The 21,019-nt window shown below is 40.7% G+C and overlaps 1 protein-coding gene across 1 annotated transcript in view; it reads left to right on the forward strand.

Moving 5' to 3' along the window:
• SYNPO2 (synaptopodin 2) overlaps positions 1-21,019 on the forward strand; it is a 78,901-nt gene that overhangs the window by 39,036 nt on the left and 18,846 nt on the right. Inside the window, exons 2-3 of the mRNA XM_041482265.1 lie at positions 12,894-13,045; positions 17,272-18,062. Coding sequence (XP_041338199.1) covers positions 12,894-13,045; positions 17,272-18,062 — 943 coding nt within the window. The remainder of the gene's footprint in view (positions 1-12,893; positions 13,046-17,271; positions 18,063-21,019) is intronic.

Genomic DNA, 21,019 nt, shown 5'->3' on the forward strand with positions numbered 1-21,019 from the left:
CCTTTACGAGTGTCCCACAAATGTTCAAAATGCGTGACCTGTCCTATCGTGAACTTTGAGCAAACAAGATTTTGTTTGCAGCTGGTGCTGTTGCAGCAATACCTTCTTAGAAACAAGCAATAAAAAAAGATGCAGCACTGGCAAAAGGTGCTGGACTTACAGCTCTGCAAAAATAACACTTTCTTTCCCCCCCACCCCTGCCCCCAGACACAACTGCCAGCTTTTCCCAGACTGCCTGGCTGGGCACGATATCCTGAGTTAAGCCAAACACTTGCACTGAGGACAACAGGACAGAGAAAAACAAACAAACAGAAATCTCACACATCAGGGTAGCAGTTTTTTCCAGTTCTCAGGCAGACATTCCTCTTGGGAATACACAGAAAGGAATGGGCAGGGGGAACACAAATCCTCTTCATCCAGCCTTTGAAGATGTTGACAAGTTGCTCTTACTAAAGTCAGGGACTAAACAAGGCAACTCTGCCAGCATGCTGGAATTGGAGACTGCAAGAATAGGAGGTCTAATTCCTGGGAGCATTAAGTCCAGGAGCATTAAACAGAGCTCAGCACCTCTATGTTAGACTGGCCTCAGACACAAATGTGCAAGGACAACAGCCACCGTTGGACATGGGAGCCAGAAGTCTGGCTCAGCTTCCACAATTACTGTTGGAGCAAAACAGCATTTCCTCAGTGTTCTGACTACTACTATCCATTTGCCATGCCAGAAGAGTTCATCTTCTACCACTGTAATATTCCCCTGGAAGCATATTTAACATGAATTTGAAATTGCTGTCATTTCCAAATTATGAAATGTGGGTACTGATCTTAAAATCTGAATGAGGAGATGGGAATATTATTCTAGCCTACCCTGGGAGAGATTAATTCTTCGTTCAGCCTTTAGTTCCAGGGCAAATCTCATGCTCTACTTGATTTTAGTTACTTTGGTTTTAGTCTGGTTGGTCCCACACCTGACTTACACAGGATTTTATTTAGGAGCTGAAAGACAGATCATGAATACTATGCTCTATGTCAATTTCATGAAACCTGCATGACTATCACATGTGTTCAAGAGCTGCCTTCACAACAAAGGATTAAGGGGGTGACAAAGTGATCTTTTCAACAGAAATACTTACTCCTGTTTATCATTATCTTTGGTTAAAGCCACTTCAGATTAAGCTACCAAAAAAGAAAGGTGAATTCTTGTGACAGTTTGCATGAATCCATCTATGGCCATTTTAGAGCTTGATAAAAAAGATAAAATTAAAACTAGGCAAATTCTGAAAATATTCTTTAAAAATTGATTCTCAGATAAGGAAATCTTCATGGCAGATTATAGGCTTTAATATTTTTGTTAAAAGCAAGGTTAAAAATCTTGCCCATTGCTGTTGCCCAGGCAGGTGAGAAAGCCCACAGAGGGAATATTTTTGTCTCTTAATTCCCTGGACGTTTTGAAAACATCTCTCAGGATGTTTTCCCCATCATTAGGGCTTCCAGCACAAGCACAGAAACTTTGTCTCCTCTTCTGGGAGGAGAAAAACTGACTCCTCAGATTTCCAGCCTCCTCCATGCTTGGATATCCTTGGTGTACATCCACTCTCAGAACCATCATTGCTCCTTTCCTGGCCAGTTTTATTTGAGTCGCCAGGGAAAGGTGAGGCTGATGAACATCCAAATTTCCTGATGAGTCACAAAACAGGAGCTGTCCAGGACAGCAGCCAGACAACACTGGAAGGCCTTCACATGAACCTACATGTTGGCACTCACAGAACATTCACCAGCTTTGGCAGAGATTTTCCTCCTAAACACCAAGGTGGGTTGGCCTGAGACTGCCTCAGTTTTAAAATGCTGTTTCAAAACATTACACCCTAAGCATGAGGGATGCTAAGGAAATTAAAATATTGATAATTGATTCTGCATGCTTTCTTTGACTGTTTGTTTAAATTGTGAGTCTTGGAAGACTTGTCTGAAACTACCTCATGGCTAAAGCTACTAGTCAATATAAATTTGTACACTAGTTGTCTAAGATATGAAGAATTGAGCAGTTAGAGAAATGACAAGGAAGAGTGAAAATTTTGAAATTTGTCAATAAGAACTTTCCTGGGAAGTAGGGAAGCTTGAATCTAGCTGACTTATTTTGAGTAGTGGAAGGAATAGATACAGTTCGGAGAGAGCAACATGGTAGAGTTTCATGTGAAGCCCTGGTAAATAAATCTAGCAGCTTTCACAGAGGACCATTTTTCTTTAGACTAATTCTAAGTTTTATTTAGTTGAACAGTCCAGGTGAAGATGACCACAAGCACTGGGGGCTGGAATGCAGCCCCTGTATGGAGCTCTCAGCTGAGTTTGGGCCACTGTTTGATTCATACTTCTCAAATGACTTGGAAGACTGTGCTTTCCTGTGAAGATTATTTGGCATTGGGCACTTTGCTTGTGCATAACACAATAATTGTTTGATGTATATTATCTAGATGCTGCCTTTACCAGATGCTCATGTTATTTGGTTTCTTTCAACAATGTCTCTCATTTGTGCTAATACAGCCACCAAAGCCCCCCTAGTCCGTAATCTGAGATCTGGCCCAGTTGTGCTGAGCTTTGTACACACAGAAAGCTCCCACAGTAAACACAGGGCCACTGCATTCTCCACTGGGAGTGAGGCAAAGCTTCCAGTTACCTCTGCATGGTGTTGACTGAATTGCTGCCTCAGCAGTGAGGCAAGTAGCAAGAAATACATCACTGGGCACACATTTCAGGATAACCTTGACATCACTGACAGTGATAGCTACAGCCCTTGCTGAAACAGAAACCTGTAAGACGGCATTTGTTCCTTCTTGCTGCCTTTGCTATTCCTTTCGGGAGGACGATCATATGGCATGATCATGTATTTGCAAGCTCATGACATAATGTTAAGGGATTGTAATAAACAATACCATTTTGGGGAATAGACTGGGGATACTGAACATTTTAACTGTCACTGGAGCAGTTTTGCTTTAAGGATTAAATGTGTTGTCTCAAATCCAGATTTGTAATGAGAACCCTCCTGTCTTTCCTTCTCTGCCTGTTCCCATCCCCCCTGCATCAAGAGAATTTGGGCAGGTGACCAATGGAGTGAAAATGAGACAGGGGAGCCACACAGAACAGAGTAATTGATACAGGATATGAAGCTAGGAATGAGTGGATTTGACAAAGTGCACACCAGTAAACTGAGTGGCTCATTTGCCTGCCAGCAGGATGGATTTATAGGCTGTGTGTCACTAAGAAGCCAGTCATCCCCCCTACTGCTACCTCCCCAAAAAACCCTCATGCCCCTTGTGTCCCCCTGCAAAACGTTGCTTAATCTGAAAGGCAAGTCACAAGTCAAAGCATCAAATTACACAAACATGCTTTGGACTAAACTGGGGAAAGTACAAAGACCTCCAACAAACTAATTTCTTTTTCTTTTTCTTTTTTTTTTTTTTTAAGAAACTGAAGGATTCAGTTAACTCTCACATATCTTTGCTGTTTCTCCCAGCAGCCCCAAGTCTAGGCTAGAAATGTTCTCTTTGTAACAGTGTGCATATATTATATACCATCATTCTCTTAGCAGCACCAGCAGGTAAGTACTTTCAGGTAGCAGGTTTTGCTTTTCACCTTTCATTTACCTGTGCTTTGACTGCAATTTTGGTACAAGAAAGGTGTCCCTTTTCCTACAGGAAACTCCTATTGTATGGACTTGGAACCACACAAATTGCAGTTCCTCTACTCATCAGTGACAAGAGCTCAGCCCCAGGTTAGGCAGTGGATATACTTATCACAAGAACTGTCTATTGTAGCACTTGTTGCCTCCAACTGTTATAAAGACTTTAGATCTCTATTTATTCTCCCTTGACCTTATCATTGTAGAAATTCTAATCTCCAGGACATAAGGTATACTGCAGTTAAAGGCTTTTGATTCTACTTTTATACCAAAGCACTCAGTAAAGGTGCATTATTTTCTCAATCCCAAAGAAGCATTGACAATGCAATTATCTCTCTGCATGGGGAGCAGTGGGAAGGAAGAAATGAAAACATAGCTACCGTGCTCATGGAGAGATCAAAGTTGGTTAGGACTTAGAAATAAGGCAGGAAGCATACAGCCAGTCACTGCTCAAGCAGTGCAAGAAGGAAAGGGGAATGGAAATAGAGCAGACTGCACATTTACAATACTGAAAAGCTATAGCATCATTCCTCCCCTTGTCACATGTTCCACTGTAGCAAAAATTCACTGTAAAAAGGTAAAGCAGTACAACATTTTGGTTTTGACACATTAACTACAAGTATGCCATGGTACACTCCAAGAAAGGCTGTGCACTGGATCTGCTGTACAAAATGAACAGCAGATTGAAGTGCCGTACACCCAAGCTCACTGTTGGGAAATCTGCTGCGTCGCCAGCATACCACATCAATATTTCAGAGGTCATTATCTCATCTCTTCTTCAGCTGCTAACTTTGGATTTCTGCCAGAAAAAGGCAACCGCCAGTAAGATGATACACCAGTACATTAGGCAAGGCTTTTGGGAATTTGAGCAGGCTTTTCTTTTCACTGAGATCAGTCTGCTCTGTGGGTCCAAATGGCGCAAGTGCTCTGTCAATATATAAATGGCCAAACAGGTTCTGTAACCCTCCCACGACAGAATGTGCAAGAACTGCATTTGTCAAATAGACATTGCAAAGAACCGAATCTTTATGTAAGTACTTCTGACACTGTGGGAAGGAGGAGACAGCAGTCACCGAACTGATCCAGAATCAAGAAGTATGATTTCATATGTACAGTGCAGCAGAAGAACTGGAGACAGACTTAACCAAAAAGTAAACCAATAACTATCTGGTACCATATCCCCTCTGCAAGAACGTCCCATGAACTTTTACATGAGCAAACCATGATTAAAGGTCTGCTTTAGCTGTGAGTTGCTAAGTAAAGCCAGAACCTTTGCAATGGGATCCATGGATTTTAAAATTCAAAAGTACCTTTGTTTTATGTGGCTTGGCATCCTAGATGTGTGTTGCCTTGTGTTGCCATAAGCTACTACAGTATTATACCAGCATTCAATTTTTCCCGTGATGATCTTAGTGATAATCAATGGCAGCACTTGTGTGCATTCAAAGAGTGCTATCCTACCTCCCCTTCTGGAAAGGCTTTTTGAACATTTAATAATAAAACTATGTCTGGACATATTAACTATTTTCTCCTTTGATGTCTTTAATGTTATTTTGTCTCATAACCCATTTAGAAAGATAATTACCTTTACAGACAGACATGAAAGTAGATGTCTCCAGAAGGTTTCCTTTAAGACCAGAAGGAGAAAAGGGTGAGCTGCACTGCCCAATTTCCAATATCATTGTTGTGCTACTGGGAAGAATTTGGTGAGAGGAAATATTCTGTGCTTACCTTACAAGCCAAAGATACTTCATTACTCAAAGCTTCCTCTCAGAAAAACTCTTTGGGAGATAACTGAGAAGTATCTTTGTTTAACCCAGTTAGTTAACAGGCATTTGTATTGTCTCACGAGCCTTACTGTGTAAATCCTGTATACAATCCCCAAAGGAGGGGACACAGAGACTTCAAGGTAAAATATAGAAAAGTAGTTTATACTCACACGGTCTCAATTCATATTATCTATATTTATAGTAGCTAAAGTAACAGCACTTGAGCTTTAGCTCTGGGGCAAGGCTCCTCATTGCATTCCCATACATTCAGAAGAGCTAGGGAGCAGTTGGATCTCACAATCCCAGGGAACTTGCCCTGTCTGAAGCTTTTACTTTGTGGCTTTTACCCTGACTGATTGTGAAAGAAAGTTGCTTATCTGGTAGAGAAATTCAGTCCAGAGAGGATGAGAACTGGAATCAGCTTGACGCAAAGTCACCTCCAGGCAGCACAGATGCAAATAGCTTGAGCCACATCATGCAGCAGACTCATGCTCAAGTACAGGCATGGCTAATGAAAGCAGACTAAAATTTGGTATGCCAGCTCTAAAGAGGCCCTTTATAGGAGTAAAATGCATGCAGCCATCGTGGAGGCTGCATACAGAATACATACACCCAGGTAAATCATCCTACTCCAGCTCCATCAATGACACTTTTATCTCAATAGCATTTTACTCATTTTGCTCAAAATGCAATCCATAAACTTGAGCCCTGCCCTGCCAAAAATGCCTTCAGTTTAGACCAGAACCTGCTGAATTTATGTGGATGTAAAGCAAGAGTTCTAGGCAAGAATATTTCCTAATTATATGGCTCTTAAAACTTTTCAAGGAACTCCTCTGCTACCATTACTCAGTTAAATCTACAAGTGGCTCCAATTCCCTCCATGAAGATCTGATGACTCTTTCCTGTCTGCATATCACTATCTGTCTACTAACAGCTACTTTCTCTTTATATGCATGGTAAAACAGAAAATTAAGAGCACAAAGGTCTCGCAATTTTCCTCATTTATGAACACTTTTTTCCTTAAGACTCTTTATTTATACAGCCCACATTATAACTTGTGGTAGCAGTGCTTGGGGATGGGGAAGAAAGCATTAAGGTCAAAATACATTTGGATGTTCTCATTGTGAACCTGACTGAAATCCTGTCCAGAAACCATGGAGAAAACAAGGGGATGTGAGTTTGTCCCTTCATCACCCCTCTGATTTAGCAATAGCACTGTTTACCAGCCTGGAGTCTCTGAGCTATTTAAAGGATCTATGGAGATCCCTAAAAAACCCAAGCACATTAGGAGGTAGGCTTAACTTACTGTACAGTCCTTCATATCTCACTCCTAAAAAACTCACTAACTGAAGGCTACTTTTCTGTGTAAAGGACTCCTGCATGCATAACCATTGCCAAACAAGGCCCTAGAGCCTTATTTATAAACTGTGGCTGAATTAATTTGATTTGTAACTTCATTTTTAATTCCCTAACTTCATACAAGTCAAACTGCTAATACAGTAACATTTGTCACTCTGCCTGCTTCTGCTTCCTTCTCATAGCAAAGTTTTGCTTATTTTATTAGAGTACAGATAACTTTAAAATATTTTTAAATACATTTACCAGCCACTGCCCTTGCTCTAGGGTTTATAACAGAAGAGATCAAGTGCCTTTTTTGGGGGGTTTTCAGATTTTCTAAAAATACTGTCTACAGGAAACACTGATCTTTGATCCCTGATCCTGAACTTCATGACTAACACTTAGCTAATCAATTAATGAGAAAATATAACTTCTGGAAAGTATGACCTAATGTCTGATAGAATTAAACTAAGTAGTGAATACATTACTTTATTTAGCTGGCCTCAAAACATATTTAAGAAAAAACATGTTAGCCAGATAAATTTATTGCAGCAATTAACAGGCAGCCTTTAATTATTGCAATATTAATTTGTACTTAGTTGAGCAGCACAGCTGAGTTCCACTATACTTTGTGTACTTTCACTTGTAGTACTATCTGTCAGTTTGTCAGCAAGCAGAATAAAGCTTTCTCTAATGACTTAGATTTTTGATCACTTCATCACATCTCCTGTCTTTGCAATCACTTTGAATCACCACCTCTTTTATGGCCAGGACTAGGCCTATTCAGGTCAGTTGGCTTCATTGTTATTTCTGACACATAACCCATTTAACTTGGATTCTTAACTTAATTATACCTTCTCTCAAAAGTAAGGTATCTGACTGTATGTAAAAAACCATAGATTTAGAAACTTCAGAACTGTATTCAGGGTGTCACAGTTAAAGTGCAAGTTGTTTCTTTTAGAGAAAATATGACTTGTGAAAGGAGTGCATCACCCACTTACTGCTTTAATATTAGTACAAACATCAAAAGAAGCAGCAGTGTCTCTCCAGCCCCACTTTCTTGCATACTGACACCTATTTTCTCTGCTTCTTTACCATTTCATATCTCTGGCAATACAACAGAACAATTTAAAAAACCTCAACACAAGGCACATTTAAACAATGCCACTCTATTATTTCATAGTTAGTTAGTTAGTTCTACAGAGAAAGGGTACTAATCCCAAGATTTAGGTTAATGATTACTTTAAAAAGGCTATTTAATAGAAATGTATTAAATATATTTCTGTATTACTGATAACAAGAAGACATCAAAGGGCAGAGTTTGCTACTGTAGTAAAAATTACTGCTTTTAACGTTGGCTAGTTGTTGGGTCTGAGAAGGTAACATTAATCTGAGGAATCATTATTCAGTAAGGGCATTACAGTAGCCAAAGAACATGTCCTTTGTTATTGATGTCTAATCACCAGTTTAAAAGAAAGCCAAAAAAAAAATCACTGCTGGTAAAGTTTGAAGTTGACATAACTAAAGTAGTAAACAATAATGAGGATGAACAACTGATCTACAGAAGTCCCTTGCCTGGTAAGCCTTGCTATTTTGGGCAACATATTTCATCACAGCAGAACCCAAGGCCAGCCACCAAAGACCCAAACCTACCACTGAGGACAGATATGTGAGTAACATTCCAGGAACCAGCTTCAAACCTTGAGGGGCAACAGCAGCTCAAATGAGGCTTCAGGAATCAGACAGGATATCCAACTGAATTGGCTCTTCCAGAGGTGACCCCTCAATGAAAGAAACTACTCTGTCTGTATGAACAAGGTGCCTGAAATTCAGGGAAGGATATTTCCACAGGCAGTGGCAATATTTCCTGTTCTGCTGTTTAAAAGCTGCTGGCAAACTGAAAAAGGATGAGTAAATAGTTCTGAAAATAACTCATGGTTTTGGAAAGCTTGCTTTAAATTCAGAATTTTGCTGTGCAAATATATGTATATTTTAAAGCTACATAAGTCTTATTTTATTAGATACAATTTTAGGCTAAATGGACTGTGCTTATGGTCATATTGCTCAATTCCTCAGATTGGTTGCTCAGTCAGGCTATACCTGATGCACAGCACTTAGACACATGTCCCAGATAAAAGTTTGTACTCCTGGCTCCAGAATAAATTAACTCCAGAACAAGAGTAAGATACACATCATCCTTAACAAAAAACACTGGTAAAGATGATGAAAACATGATGAAAAATCCTAATAATTCCTCATTGAGCCATTAGAGAACCTGGAGTGCAGAGTGTCCTCAAGTCCATTTGCCTCACTTTAAACTACACCTCACTGACCTTGTTACCAGGTTCAACATTCCTCAACCCTGATCTGCTTATTATAGAGTTCAAACATGCACCCAAAATCATCAGCTGGTCAGCTGAGCCCCAGTTGCTGTCTGTGCATCCACTTGCAGCCACAGCAAGTAACAGGTGCATCTACTCCAGCTTTTTAGCTGCATCGGGATAACATTTTTTGAAGTAAATTTCCCAGTTATTCCTGATTTACCATACTTTGTTTCATAGCATGGGACAGTTCTGGGTTGTAACTGGAGTGCTTTCAGATTAAATCAAAGGAGATCTAGTTATGTGGGAAGGAGTCACCAGCTGGCAGAAGGAGACTTGATCTAGTTTAAATTAAAAGCACCACAGTGTACACAGGATGAGGGCTGAGCCCTCCCGTTTGCTTTCTCTAAAAATACCTTTTCCCCACCCTCACATGAGCACAGCCACTGTGTATCCACCCATTTATTCTTTACTGGTTAAGAAACTGACTGGAACTGTGAGCATCCATGGCTGCTCCAGACCCAGCAGCATCCCACAGCCACCACCAAAGTTCCTGTCCCATACTTTCCCCATAAACCTGTGTCTTTGGGAGGTGATCTTTCACCAGGTCAGCACAGCACCCAGACCTTGCTCACTCACAGCTCCCACCTGAAGCCTTCACAGACCCTCCTGAGCAGCCTCTGGACAGCCCCCAGTCCCTGCTGCCTCTGAACTGGTGCCAGGGGGTCCTGGATTCCCTGGAGTGCTCAGATAACAGTGAACACTCAGGCTAAGTTCTTCACATAGCATGGAACAGTTTTTCCTAAGTTTAATATTTCTGTGGATGTGAGGAATTGCTCAGCACTTGACATTTTAATCATCAAAGAGCACTCCTGATAGTGGGAAATTCTAGATACAGGAGAAATCTTGGAATAAAAAGAAATTACACACTTCAGGTATGTGAATAATAAAGAGTCCTGACTGAGGGGGAGCAGGAAAACAATAGAGACAGCAGCAGCAGCTGAAAATGGGGTGGAGCTCTTCAAGGTGCCCACTAGCAACTGGTATTTTGACAGGTTCAGCACCAACAGCACCAGCCCAGTGTTATACTGGTATTGCAGGCATTGGAAAACAAAGAAAATATTTCCAAACTTATTTTTCTTGTGGTGAGATCCCATTCAAAAAAATTTATTGGAAAACTCACATTTTCTTCCTCAGGAAAACTTCAACTCCCAGTACATTGGAGAAACAAGTACCTGAGAAAGTCAGGACTGCATTATGAGGCAAGACCAATCACTGGTTTTGTAAGAATCTCTCCTGCTTTACAACCAAATATGCCTTGCCTTAAGTCCCCAAGAACTGGATAAAGGTTTCTTACTGTCTCCTGTGTGACCAAGTTGCATTTCTGCTAACAAAAGCAACTTTTGTTTCCCAGTGGGCTCCTAAAGGCTTTCTGCCAAAACTTTGAAAGAGAACTGTTCACTGAACACATATTTTACCAGGGAGATCTTTCTTTCCACAAATGTTCTTGGAATTTTGTTGTTGTTCTGGGTGGGTTTCTGTCTTTATTTTTTATTTATTTATATTATTTTTTCCCAGAAATCTGAAAAGTTTTGGTTTACATGAGTAAATTATTTATTCATTTTTGTGGGTTTCCAGTGAAAACAAATAAACAAAGACAGAAACAATTACAGCTTGCCTGGCAAAGCAGTCTACATATTGTTGTGTAAGTGGGTGTTATGCTGAGACTGAAATAACATGAATGATGATGGGATATTCTATCCTAAAACCAACCTGCTATTTACTACACAATCTGCCCTTGCCTATTTTCTTCTGGGTGCTCTCTCTTACCTTTTATTATTTTAACAGAAACACCAAAAAAAAAAAAAAAGGGTTAATACTGAGGTGATTTTATATAGACATTGTTCAAATTTGGGAGGGTGTTTTTGCATGCAGTTTCATATATCTCAGAATTGTGATCTCTCAACAATTCACAAGGCAGAAAAATGGACTGAGAGAACCTTTTAAAAACTTTGAAAAGAAAATCAATCTCCTTGTCTGTTTTTTTTTTTTTTTTTGGTTTTAATGCTACCAAGGAGTCCCTCAAACACTAAATAAAGAAAGAGAAACAAGTTTTCTTCTCACAATCCAGGTATCACATTATGCTATTTCAGAGTTCACAGGTTTCTATAATGGATGTTTACAGATTTTCTGAAAAAGTCTCACTCAAAATTCTTCATGGCATCTACATTAAGTATTTACATTCAGGCCAAGAATGTCTTGTAAAATTTTAATAGTATACCCTCCTAATTAAAAAAAGACAGTAACTAGACCTCATCCCAAATTCTAGCTCTTATATGAAGCAAAACCTTCTAAACACTGTCTAAAGTGTCATTTCTTCCCAAGGCACAAGGATGTTTATGCTCTTGTCCAAGGGGAGATAAACAGAGCAGCATACCACTCCATATTTGTAAATGTTAACTCTGCAAGGTAGAAACTGGCTTCTGTATGCACCAGGCTTCTGTTCATTTGCCGCTCCAAGAGCCATAATGTGACATATGGGAATGTGTAAATTGAAACAGCAGAGATAGATATGGTGGCCCTGCCACAGAAAAATGTGCAGTCCTACTGCTGTGCCCCACAGCATCCTGATTCCAAGGAACTTCCTTTCTGAAATGTACCTTAGGTACCAGCCCAGTAGCTTAATAGAAAATTTGGGACAGTTCCATGACTCTGTGGGGCAGTTCCACCCTCAGGTCCAGAGTATACCAAAAGAAGCTTTCCTACAGTGAGTAGGGACTGACTCTGCTACTGTGAGTGTGGTGGAAATGCTATTTCTCTAAAAATTTTCAAGAAAACACTATGAGAATTAACAAGGGAAACATGCTGAATGAACAACTGGATGTGGTATAAGGCCAAAGTACTCACAGCAACAGGTAGAAGATTGAGCTCAAAGAACTCAAGGTCAGCCCTTTTTTGTGTATATGTCATTCTAAAATAGACTCGTGCAAGAATCCTGGTTAATATAACACATTCTTTGCCAAATATGTACTTCAAAAATAGCCATCAACTGTAGGCATACCTTGAGTGGTGTTAGAGCTGTCTGGGCTTTGTTATGCAAAGAACAGTGATAAGTTATAACACACTGCCAGTGGAAAAAGGAGTGAAACTGAAAAACTGAGCTGTACAGGATTCTTGAATGAGAACTTAACAGGGAAGTTTAGACCATAACAGGCATGCTTTAATAAATCAGGGCACTTACTCACATGACTAAACATGGATTTAGGAGCTCCAGGGATGCAGATGTCTATGGTTTGGAGACTAAAACTACAGTTGGGCATCTAAGGAAAAAGTGACCAGCATGTAGATATTGATACTCTATCCAGAGAGGCCTGAATTTACAGACTCATCTTTTACAATCTCAGTGCTGATTTCAGCTCTTAGTAGTCTTCATTTTCAGAGAAACCAATGGGGCATTTTTTGCAGTTCTGCTAAACTGTGATCAATTGACTATTGTCTGTCCCAAACTTCCATGTCTCCCAGTTTTAGAAGAATTCATCCAGCCTGTTTGACACCTAGCTCACAAGCTCAGCAAAGCAGAAGGTTTTGTATTATTACTGGCCGGAATAGTATTAACCTCAACAGAGACAAGTTATTAATTTGTGTTACCGTAAATGTTTTTCTGATCAATTTTGTTGATCCTTTTGCACAGACAAAAAGTATGCTGAGGACATGGTTGCTGCTGTTTTCAAATGAACACTAATTCTGCAATTTGGAATTTTTCTTTGACAATTTGGAATTTTTATTTCATTGTAGGTTCGCAGCAAAAGCAAAGCAGCCAAAGCTGGACTGTGTGAGGGGGATGAGGTGGTGTCTATCAATGGCAAGCCTTGTGGAGACCTAACCTATGCTGAAGTCATTGTTCTGATGGAAAGCCTGACTGACGTCCTGCAGATGCTTATCAAGAGGTACAGGAATGCTCAGGATGCTTTGGTGCAATTCAGTGAATCACCTGGAAAATGCTGGCTTTGAACACACTCGTTTTGCAGACTTATATGAGAGGTTCTGATAGTCCTATTGGTAATGTCTGTAACTCTGCTTGGATGGAAAGGAAGACAGAGAATTTGAGCTGAAGGAATTAATGTATATAATTTGAACAGCAGCAGTCAGGCACAGAATTAATAGTACAGTCTCCAAATGTAAGTATTAATACTCGCAAGGTGTCTACTACCATATATGCATACTGCAGAGCCTTGAGTTCAGCTATTCCCTGCACCCCTTTGAAGCAGTGAAGTGTTGTTATTCCCCACAGATAGGGAAGTGAGGCTTACATAAAACAAAGGCTGCATAGATGGAGAAACTGTGCTACCCAGATATGCCTTGATGATGACATGGCAAATGGTCTTCTTGGGTGGCAAAATGTATTAGTGGTCAGGAGGAAGAGAGGGTCTGGAAGTCATGAATTCTATTTCTGTAGCTGTTATCACCTCACTAGATGAGGTGGGGGAAGTCACAGCTCTCTGGGTCTCAGTTTCTGCCTTTGTAAAATAGTTGAGAGGGAATTTCAGTTTTCTTTGAAAATGCTTTAAGTTTCTTAGAGCAGAGAAGCTTCATGCAAACTTGCAAGCAAGCCAGCATTACCGCTCACTGAATATCAGTCTATTCCAATGCCTGCTCTGTAATTGCCATCAGTGTAATAAAGACAACCTGGGTTCAGAGCCACCTACAGGAAAGCACATTGTCCCCAGACTGTGAATTCAGACAGGATGAACTCTGAGTTGCCTTCAGTGGGGGTCAGAAGAGGAAGAAAAGTCTTGAAACTCCCACACTCCTTGTAAGGATTTAAGGCTCCCCCCAGAGCTACTGCAGCTCCCTCTCACAGGCAGGACCAGGAAAGGATCAGAATTCGTCATGACAGCTACCAGAGCAGTGTCCCTGGAAAGGCTGAAAACAGGCACTCCTCTCTGGTTACCAGGGATGTCTACACAGTATGTGAAATTCCTCATGGTTCCTGCAACCTGGAGAAAGGAGCTTTCCTCCAGTGCTTAGCAGTTCAAAGTGACAGTCTGCCTTCAAAACTAGATGCTCTCAAGGAATGCTCATTTTATTTATAACAGACATTTTGCACGGCCTGTGTGTACATGTTTTCTGGGGCTGAGTAATGGATCACTGTGACAGGATCAGGGGGAGAGTGGTAGCTGAGGATTAGAGCTTACCTTCCCCAGAGTGCACAGCTCCTGCTCCTGCTTCAGCAGGGGAGCAGCTGAGTGTTCCTCATGTGATAGCTGCATTCTTCTGCTTTTAATTCATAACGTGGCTATTGGAGCTGCACTTGTAAGAATGATATTTGTGGCTGACCAGCTGTCTTCTCTTCAGCCATAGAAATAGCTCCACATACTTTGACTCCTGCCTGTTGCTGTTCCATAACTGATATTTCAGTTGTCTGAAGGCCAAAGGATGCTGCAGCTGAAAGGGACTCTCCATTGCCCCTGCTAGAATGCATGGTGAACAGCAAGGCATGTCCTGAAAATCAGAACCCAAACAGAGTGTTTATACTATATAATTCAGTGTTTCATGGAATCAAACCATGACAAAAATTTTAGGAAAATTGAAGTTGCTCAACACTCTGAAAGTGACTATAATGTCCTAAAGAAATTCACTGTGAGAATCTTTAAACTTCTCATCAGCTCATCTCTCCCAAATCCCAGTCCTTGCTGTCTGTATCTTCTCAGGTATGAGAGAATGGACTCAAACACTTCTCTTCCACTCCCACCTCATTTGTGGGTATTATCCCTCTCAGCACTACCCCAAGAAGGATTTTTCAGGAAGTGTCTTAGCATCCTTTGAGAGCAATGAGAAGCAAATCCTTCCCTTTCTGAGTAGCCACTTGTTAGCATCCACCTCAAGAAAATGCTGGAAAGCATGAGGAAAGAATAATTTAAGTGGTATTCCACTGGTGATTTTTACATCTAAGCATCTTTTCTTAGCAGGGAAGAATATTTTCTATTGGAAAGTCCCTGAATTTTTTTGCATGAAGGATGGATTTTCACAGACATTAATTGCTGACCTCATTCTGCTCTTACAAATCTTACTGAGAGGAAAATTGGGCTTTAAAAACAGTTTTTAAAATGCTACTTGGCCTTTGATGTCTACAAAAGTTTTCCCAATGCCGTGTAAGCCACAGTGAGTTAGTGACCAGCAGCAGTGCCCAGAAAATGCCCAGTTTACAGGATGAGAGGAAAGCGACACCTTGCAGGGTGGGCACTCCCAGATGCCGTGTCGGAGAGCATCACACTGACCTTCCCGGCAACTGCTGAGCAGATGGACCTGGGAAAGAGGGGACAGACACCGAAACACCAGCCTGGCCTTCTCACATCAGGGTTAGCAGCTCCTGGGCTACTGCTGAGCCTGGAGAGAACATTTCTAGGGGGAAGAAGGGAGTGCTCAGGGCATGCCGACATGAAATACACCATGTAGGGAGGAAAAACATGAGCCTGTGACAAACCCTGCCGTGATGACTCCTGGAATTCTGCTTCCTTCCTGGAATTGCACCAGGGCTGTTGTTCCTGCAGTGAGCTGGAAAGGCCTGAAACAGAAACAATCATTTGACAAAACAGAATCTGAAATTACAATAAAGAAATCATAACCCGGTATTCTGCCTTTTGATAGAGGATACACAATTATGTCTATATAGAGTAGAAGTATATCCATACGTAGCAAGGGCCTTTTAAGGTGGAAATCTTTCTCTCCCACACATACACACAATCATTCAACTACCAATAAAGGCTAACATTTAGCTGGCCCAGCCCCCAGTCCATATCTTACAAGGAAATGTTTACAGATTTCAGTAATTTATCTGTGCTCAAGAGCAGTACAATTGATCATCCAAGCAGCACCGTCCGATGGGATCCAGCAGCACTCACAAGGAGCTCCCTAAATTAAAATCTGTCTGACCTTTACCAAGCCCCATCTGTGGTGAAATGGATGTTACACCCCTCGTGTTATTTGAGGCAAACCCAGGCTGCCACAAGCATTAAGCTGCATGCGTGAAAAGCAAGCGATATTGAAGTTTCTTCAGCACACTGACAAATTCATTCCTTCTGCTGTTTCTTCCAACCTTTATTTCTGGGGGGTTCCAAAGCTTCAGAATAGCCAGGGCTGCTTTTGATTTCAAAAACCTCTATAGTACTTGATATTAATACTTTACTGAGAACACCTACCACTTCCCTCATTTGTAAAAGTGCTTTGCTACCTTCTAGCAGATAGAAACTCTTAATGGTATTCTGCAGCCTTGCTGTACGGGGAAGGTTTCTCCTCAAATGAATAGTACTCAGTATGGTCCAGAGTACTGCAAGAAGGTGCTAAAGAGCACACCAGGTGTCCTAAGAGCAGTACATCATCTTAACTGTGCCAGAGGAATTAATAGTTTAGAAAAAGGAGCTACACTGACATATATTGTAGGTTTTGTAAGTGAGAACAACATTTTCCAGTTGGAAATAGTATATTTTTAAATAGGTAGGAAATATTGTATAGGTTCACTACTCTTTTTTGCTGGCTCACCAGAATAGGCCCAGAATATTTCAATTAATCCATAATATATAGGGATGATGATCCTCTCAGGAATTCTTTGAATGTATATTTCAAATACTCATTTCCTTCTTTCTGATCCTTGTCCAGTACTTCTCTATTCCTTAGAGAGTGATTGATTTGGGACAGGAGCCACATGTAAGGATGGTGCCTAAAACAGTTGCAGTAGTGGCTACAGAGCCAAAAATTAACCACTCCTGTGGTGTCATGCAAAGTCAATTTTCTCACGGACATGTGAAATATGAAGAAGTATTGTCTGAAAAGTCTCAGCAGCATTTCTCTGGAAACCTTATAACAGAAATGTGTCTGTGAAAGCACACTGATGTTAAGAATGATACAATTCCACATTTTAGGTTAGTGGTGGGGTCATAGTTCTACAAGAGTAATGTAATTTCCCTCTTACTGCACTGCTAAGTTGAAAAATTTTCAAAGATACAAAGGTGCTTCTGTTTAAGATGTCTACATTCTTCTATTTAAGTGGACCTGCTAGAAGGTGCCACAATTAATTAGGGTGGAGAAATACTACGCAGAAATTGATTTTGCAACTCTATTTACAGTGGCTGTGCTTACAGAAGCTTAATTTCTTGAATTGTTTATGTATGTGCAGATCCTCCAGTGGAATAAATGAAACCTTGAACGCTGAAAGAGAAAACGGGAAGCACGAGAACATAAAAATTGAGGATTATGGGGAGAACACCACACTGCAACTGAACACAGCGCAAGAGATACCCCATGGAGATTTATGCATCACAGAGATTTACAGTGGGACTCACGATGGAGCAGCAGACAGCAACACACACTTTGCTGAAACAAAACAAGAGACCACACAAAGCCACAGAATTCCTCCTAAAGTGATAGGCACCCCCAAAGTGATCGTGACAGATGAGGCTGGTGTCAGAGGGACGACAGAAGAAGGGCCAGGTGCTATGGTTGAGCTGCAGGTGTCCCTTTCAAATGACGCCCACAAGGCCACCAGTGCTCCTGCTGTGACTCTCTTGGGGGCAGAAAAGCTCCCCCCTTCAGGCAGAGGACCCAGTGCACAGCAGGGCGGGAGCAGCCCCCTCATCGCAGTTCCCCTGGGTGTGAAGGAGAGCAACATCCAGTGGTCGAACAAAGTAGTCCACTTTTCTAGCAGCAAGGAGGTCAAGAGGATCCAAGGTGCAGCTCTATCTATCCCCAGGGTGGAGGTGATCCTAGACTGCTCAGACAGGGAGAAGGAAGCGCCCAGGTCTCCGTCTGAAAGGGGGTGTGTTGATTCTCAAGTAGAAGGAGGGCAGTCAGAAGCACCTCCTTCCCTCCTCTCCTTTGCAATCTCAGCAGAAGCCACAGTGCAGGGAGAAGACAGCAAGCACTCGGAAAAGGAACACAAACCTCTCAAGCACAGGGCAAGGCACGCAAGTGAGTATGTCCCATCTAATAATTTGCACTGCCTGGGGGCATCTTTTGTAGCTTTGGATATAATTTCAGGATTTAGAATGCATTAGAAAAAAAATGTTTAGAGATTTTTTTCTGCAGTTTTCTAACTTTCCCTCTCTCTTTTTCTTTTAAATGATGATTCTGTTCTTGCTTTATGTATTTTTTCAGGGTAATACAATGCTCCTGGTGATGAGCCAAGAGTGTACCCATGCCTTAACTGTGCTGAATAACTTTGCTTAGTAGACTTCCACTTTGAAATTAACTCATGACTTTGTCCAACTAAAAATACTTACTGAAAGGGCTGAACTCTGCTGGTCTTCTAACTCATATTCAGTGGCAATCTGTAAAATATTAACAAAAAGAGCCAGTTGCTTGCACATGTCTAAGTGAATCCTGTGGCTTTCTCCTTTTATAGCAAAAGCTTTGCGTTGTCATTTGCATCATCTAAAACCAAAGCCATGCCACTGCTTTGAAAAGTTAATAAAAAAGTCTAGCAGCAAAGCTTGATGTCTGCAGAAGAGATTTTGACAGACACCAGCATGTGTATAACTGTTACATGATCCTTTTGGTTTTGTCAGCCTTCTCTAGACTGTAAAGTGAACATGTTATTTCTCCTGACTCCCAGACCCAGAGGTCAGCTTCAAAATGTGTCCAAGAAGTTTACATGGAAGCAAACTTGCCACTGGAGCCAATATTGATTAACTGGGTGTAGAGGTGTATTATTTATTAGTCAATCAATTTATTTCTTTGTTATTTTATCCATCTGGGACCTTTCTATTGGTTGCTTTCTCCTTCCCAGCAATGTGAAGAATCCTGTCTGGGGATTTAGTAGCAGTATGTCAAAGGTGCTTGAATGTGTGCAGTGAGATACTGTAGCAACAAACTATTTCATATGCAGTGCTGGAACTCCTCTGCTAACCCACTGCTAATTCCTCTGGAAGCATATTTTTAGCATGATAACCATTTGTGTCTCATTGGCAAGTGGATTAGGCAGTTACTTATTCCTAAGTGCCTATATGCAACCCACATATTTTGGGCATATTAAATGAAGTATAAAAGAAAAGTGCACATGCTTCACATTTTGGCTGTGAAGTCAGAACCAACTGTGGGACTATGCCTGAATTTCTTAGGGAATTACTTGCAGTGCCTGTTAAAAGGCAAAAGTACAAAGAATGAACTGCTTTTTACATGGTAAACTCTTCTTTCAAGAAGAAGTCCTGTCCTTTTTCCATGACAACTATGACAATCTCAGTCTCTTCTAAAATAGTGGCAGGTCATTATCCTTAGGAGCCACTGATTTAATAAATTTTTTTGCATTATTATTATTATTATTATTATTATTATTATTACTATTATTATTATCCTGTCTACACATTAGAAAAATGAAATTGCCCAGCACAGTGAATGTTCGGTGTGCAGCAAAAACTATGCATGATTTCTGCAAAAATAGAAGTTGTTATGCAGCATTTAAGTCTGAACTAGAGAAGAACTTTTATTATGGGTGTTTGATCTCTTTAGCAGAAATTTTCTCTGTAAATATTATTCAGATTATATATACCTGAATAGGTAGCACTCTACCACTAAAACCCATAGTTTTGGAAAATACCTTCAGTGACTATCATAAGCAATTGGATTGTCACAGGACTGAGCCAAGGATTTTGTGATCCCGCTCTCCAACCATTAAATATTACATACTGCAGGTTTGGGTGCCATGCTCTTTTCTCTTTTATAGATTCTTGTGAGGACCATTGTGCAGTCATCTGGCATAATGGCAAAACTCCAATTGTCTTTAATAGGAGAAGTACCAGACTCCATCTACTGACATAGCTAAAAGGATCATGCCTAGAAAACACATGGCATGGCTTTCTTTAATAAGTTTGTTTAATTTATGCCAGAAAAAAGATACTAAATTATTTACTTTTATCAGAAGCACGTTTTTTTCCTCGTGACTATTGATTTAGTCAGGAATAGCTTTAAATTCCAGGTTTTTTGAAGGGAGGAGCTATTGAGGCTGTCATTGATGAGGTTCAGTGGTAGAGTACAAGGAAGGGAAAGCAGCAGGGACACCACCTGACTACCATTGCCCCATGAGGCACACGCTCCGTGTCCCATTACAAGGAAGAAGTTACACTGATGTCCAGTGCATCCATCAGCCTTTCAGCTGCATCTGTTCCTCTTTCACATGACCTGATGAAAACCAGAAGTTTGTGCTTTCAGAAATATTGTCATTGATACTCCAGTGAATACCCTTGAGAAGTTAGTTGAGTCTCCTTGGTTCTGTTCTTAAATGTGTATTAACTCTTGCCCCATTTCCAAAATAAATATCCTGTATATGTCATATCTAACAGAACTCGTATTTCAGGCAAATAATGCTTGTTTAAAGACTGAAACCTGCTTTCATTGCATACCATGGACAAACTCCCACATCTACCAAGGGGCTGAAAGTTAATGCTAATATTTTCTGTGTATGCCCTTCTGGATGTATACTTGCATTTATACAGCTAATACACAGTAAAATATTGACTTTTACCAAGTTTGCAATTTATAGGAGTAAAATAAGCACCCAAATGGCAGAAGCTGCTGCCACTGTGAGACAGAATCTGCTCATTTGGTCTCAGATATTCCCAGTCATGGGCCTGCCTGGCTGGGAATGGCTGCTGTAAGCCTAGGAACTTGTAGTCAAATACTTGGAAAATACCAGACCAGAAGCTGGATAAATGAGAAAATATCACCTGCCTGTTGGTGCTGGGAATAAAAATTAAGAATGCTAGAAATAAAGACGTGTGTAATGTTCCTGTTGAGCTAAGAGAATCCCAAAGAAAATTATGTAGCCTTTGAAGTTAGATGGGTGTGTCTCCAAGGAACAGTGGGTATGGAATTTATAACACAGCTGATACTGTGAGAAAAAATCAAGTATAATGAACTTTCCGTACAAAAGA

This window comes from Pyrgilauda ruficollis, unplaced genomic scaffold, assembly GCF_017590135.1.
Source record: "Pyrgilauda ruficollis isolate IOZ18807 unplaced genomic scaffold, ASM1759013v1 scaffold58, whole genome shotgun sequence".
In the NCBI taxonomy this organism is placed as follows: Eukaryota; Metazoa; Chordata; class Aves; order Passeriformes; family Passeridae; genus Pyrgilauda; species Pyrgilauda ruficollis.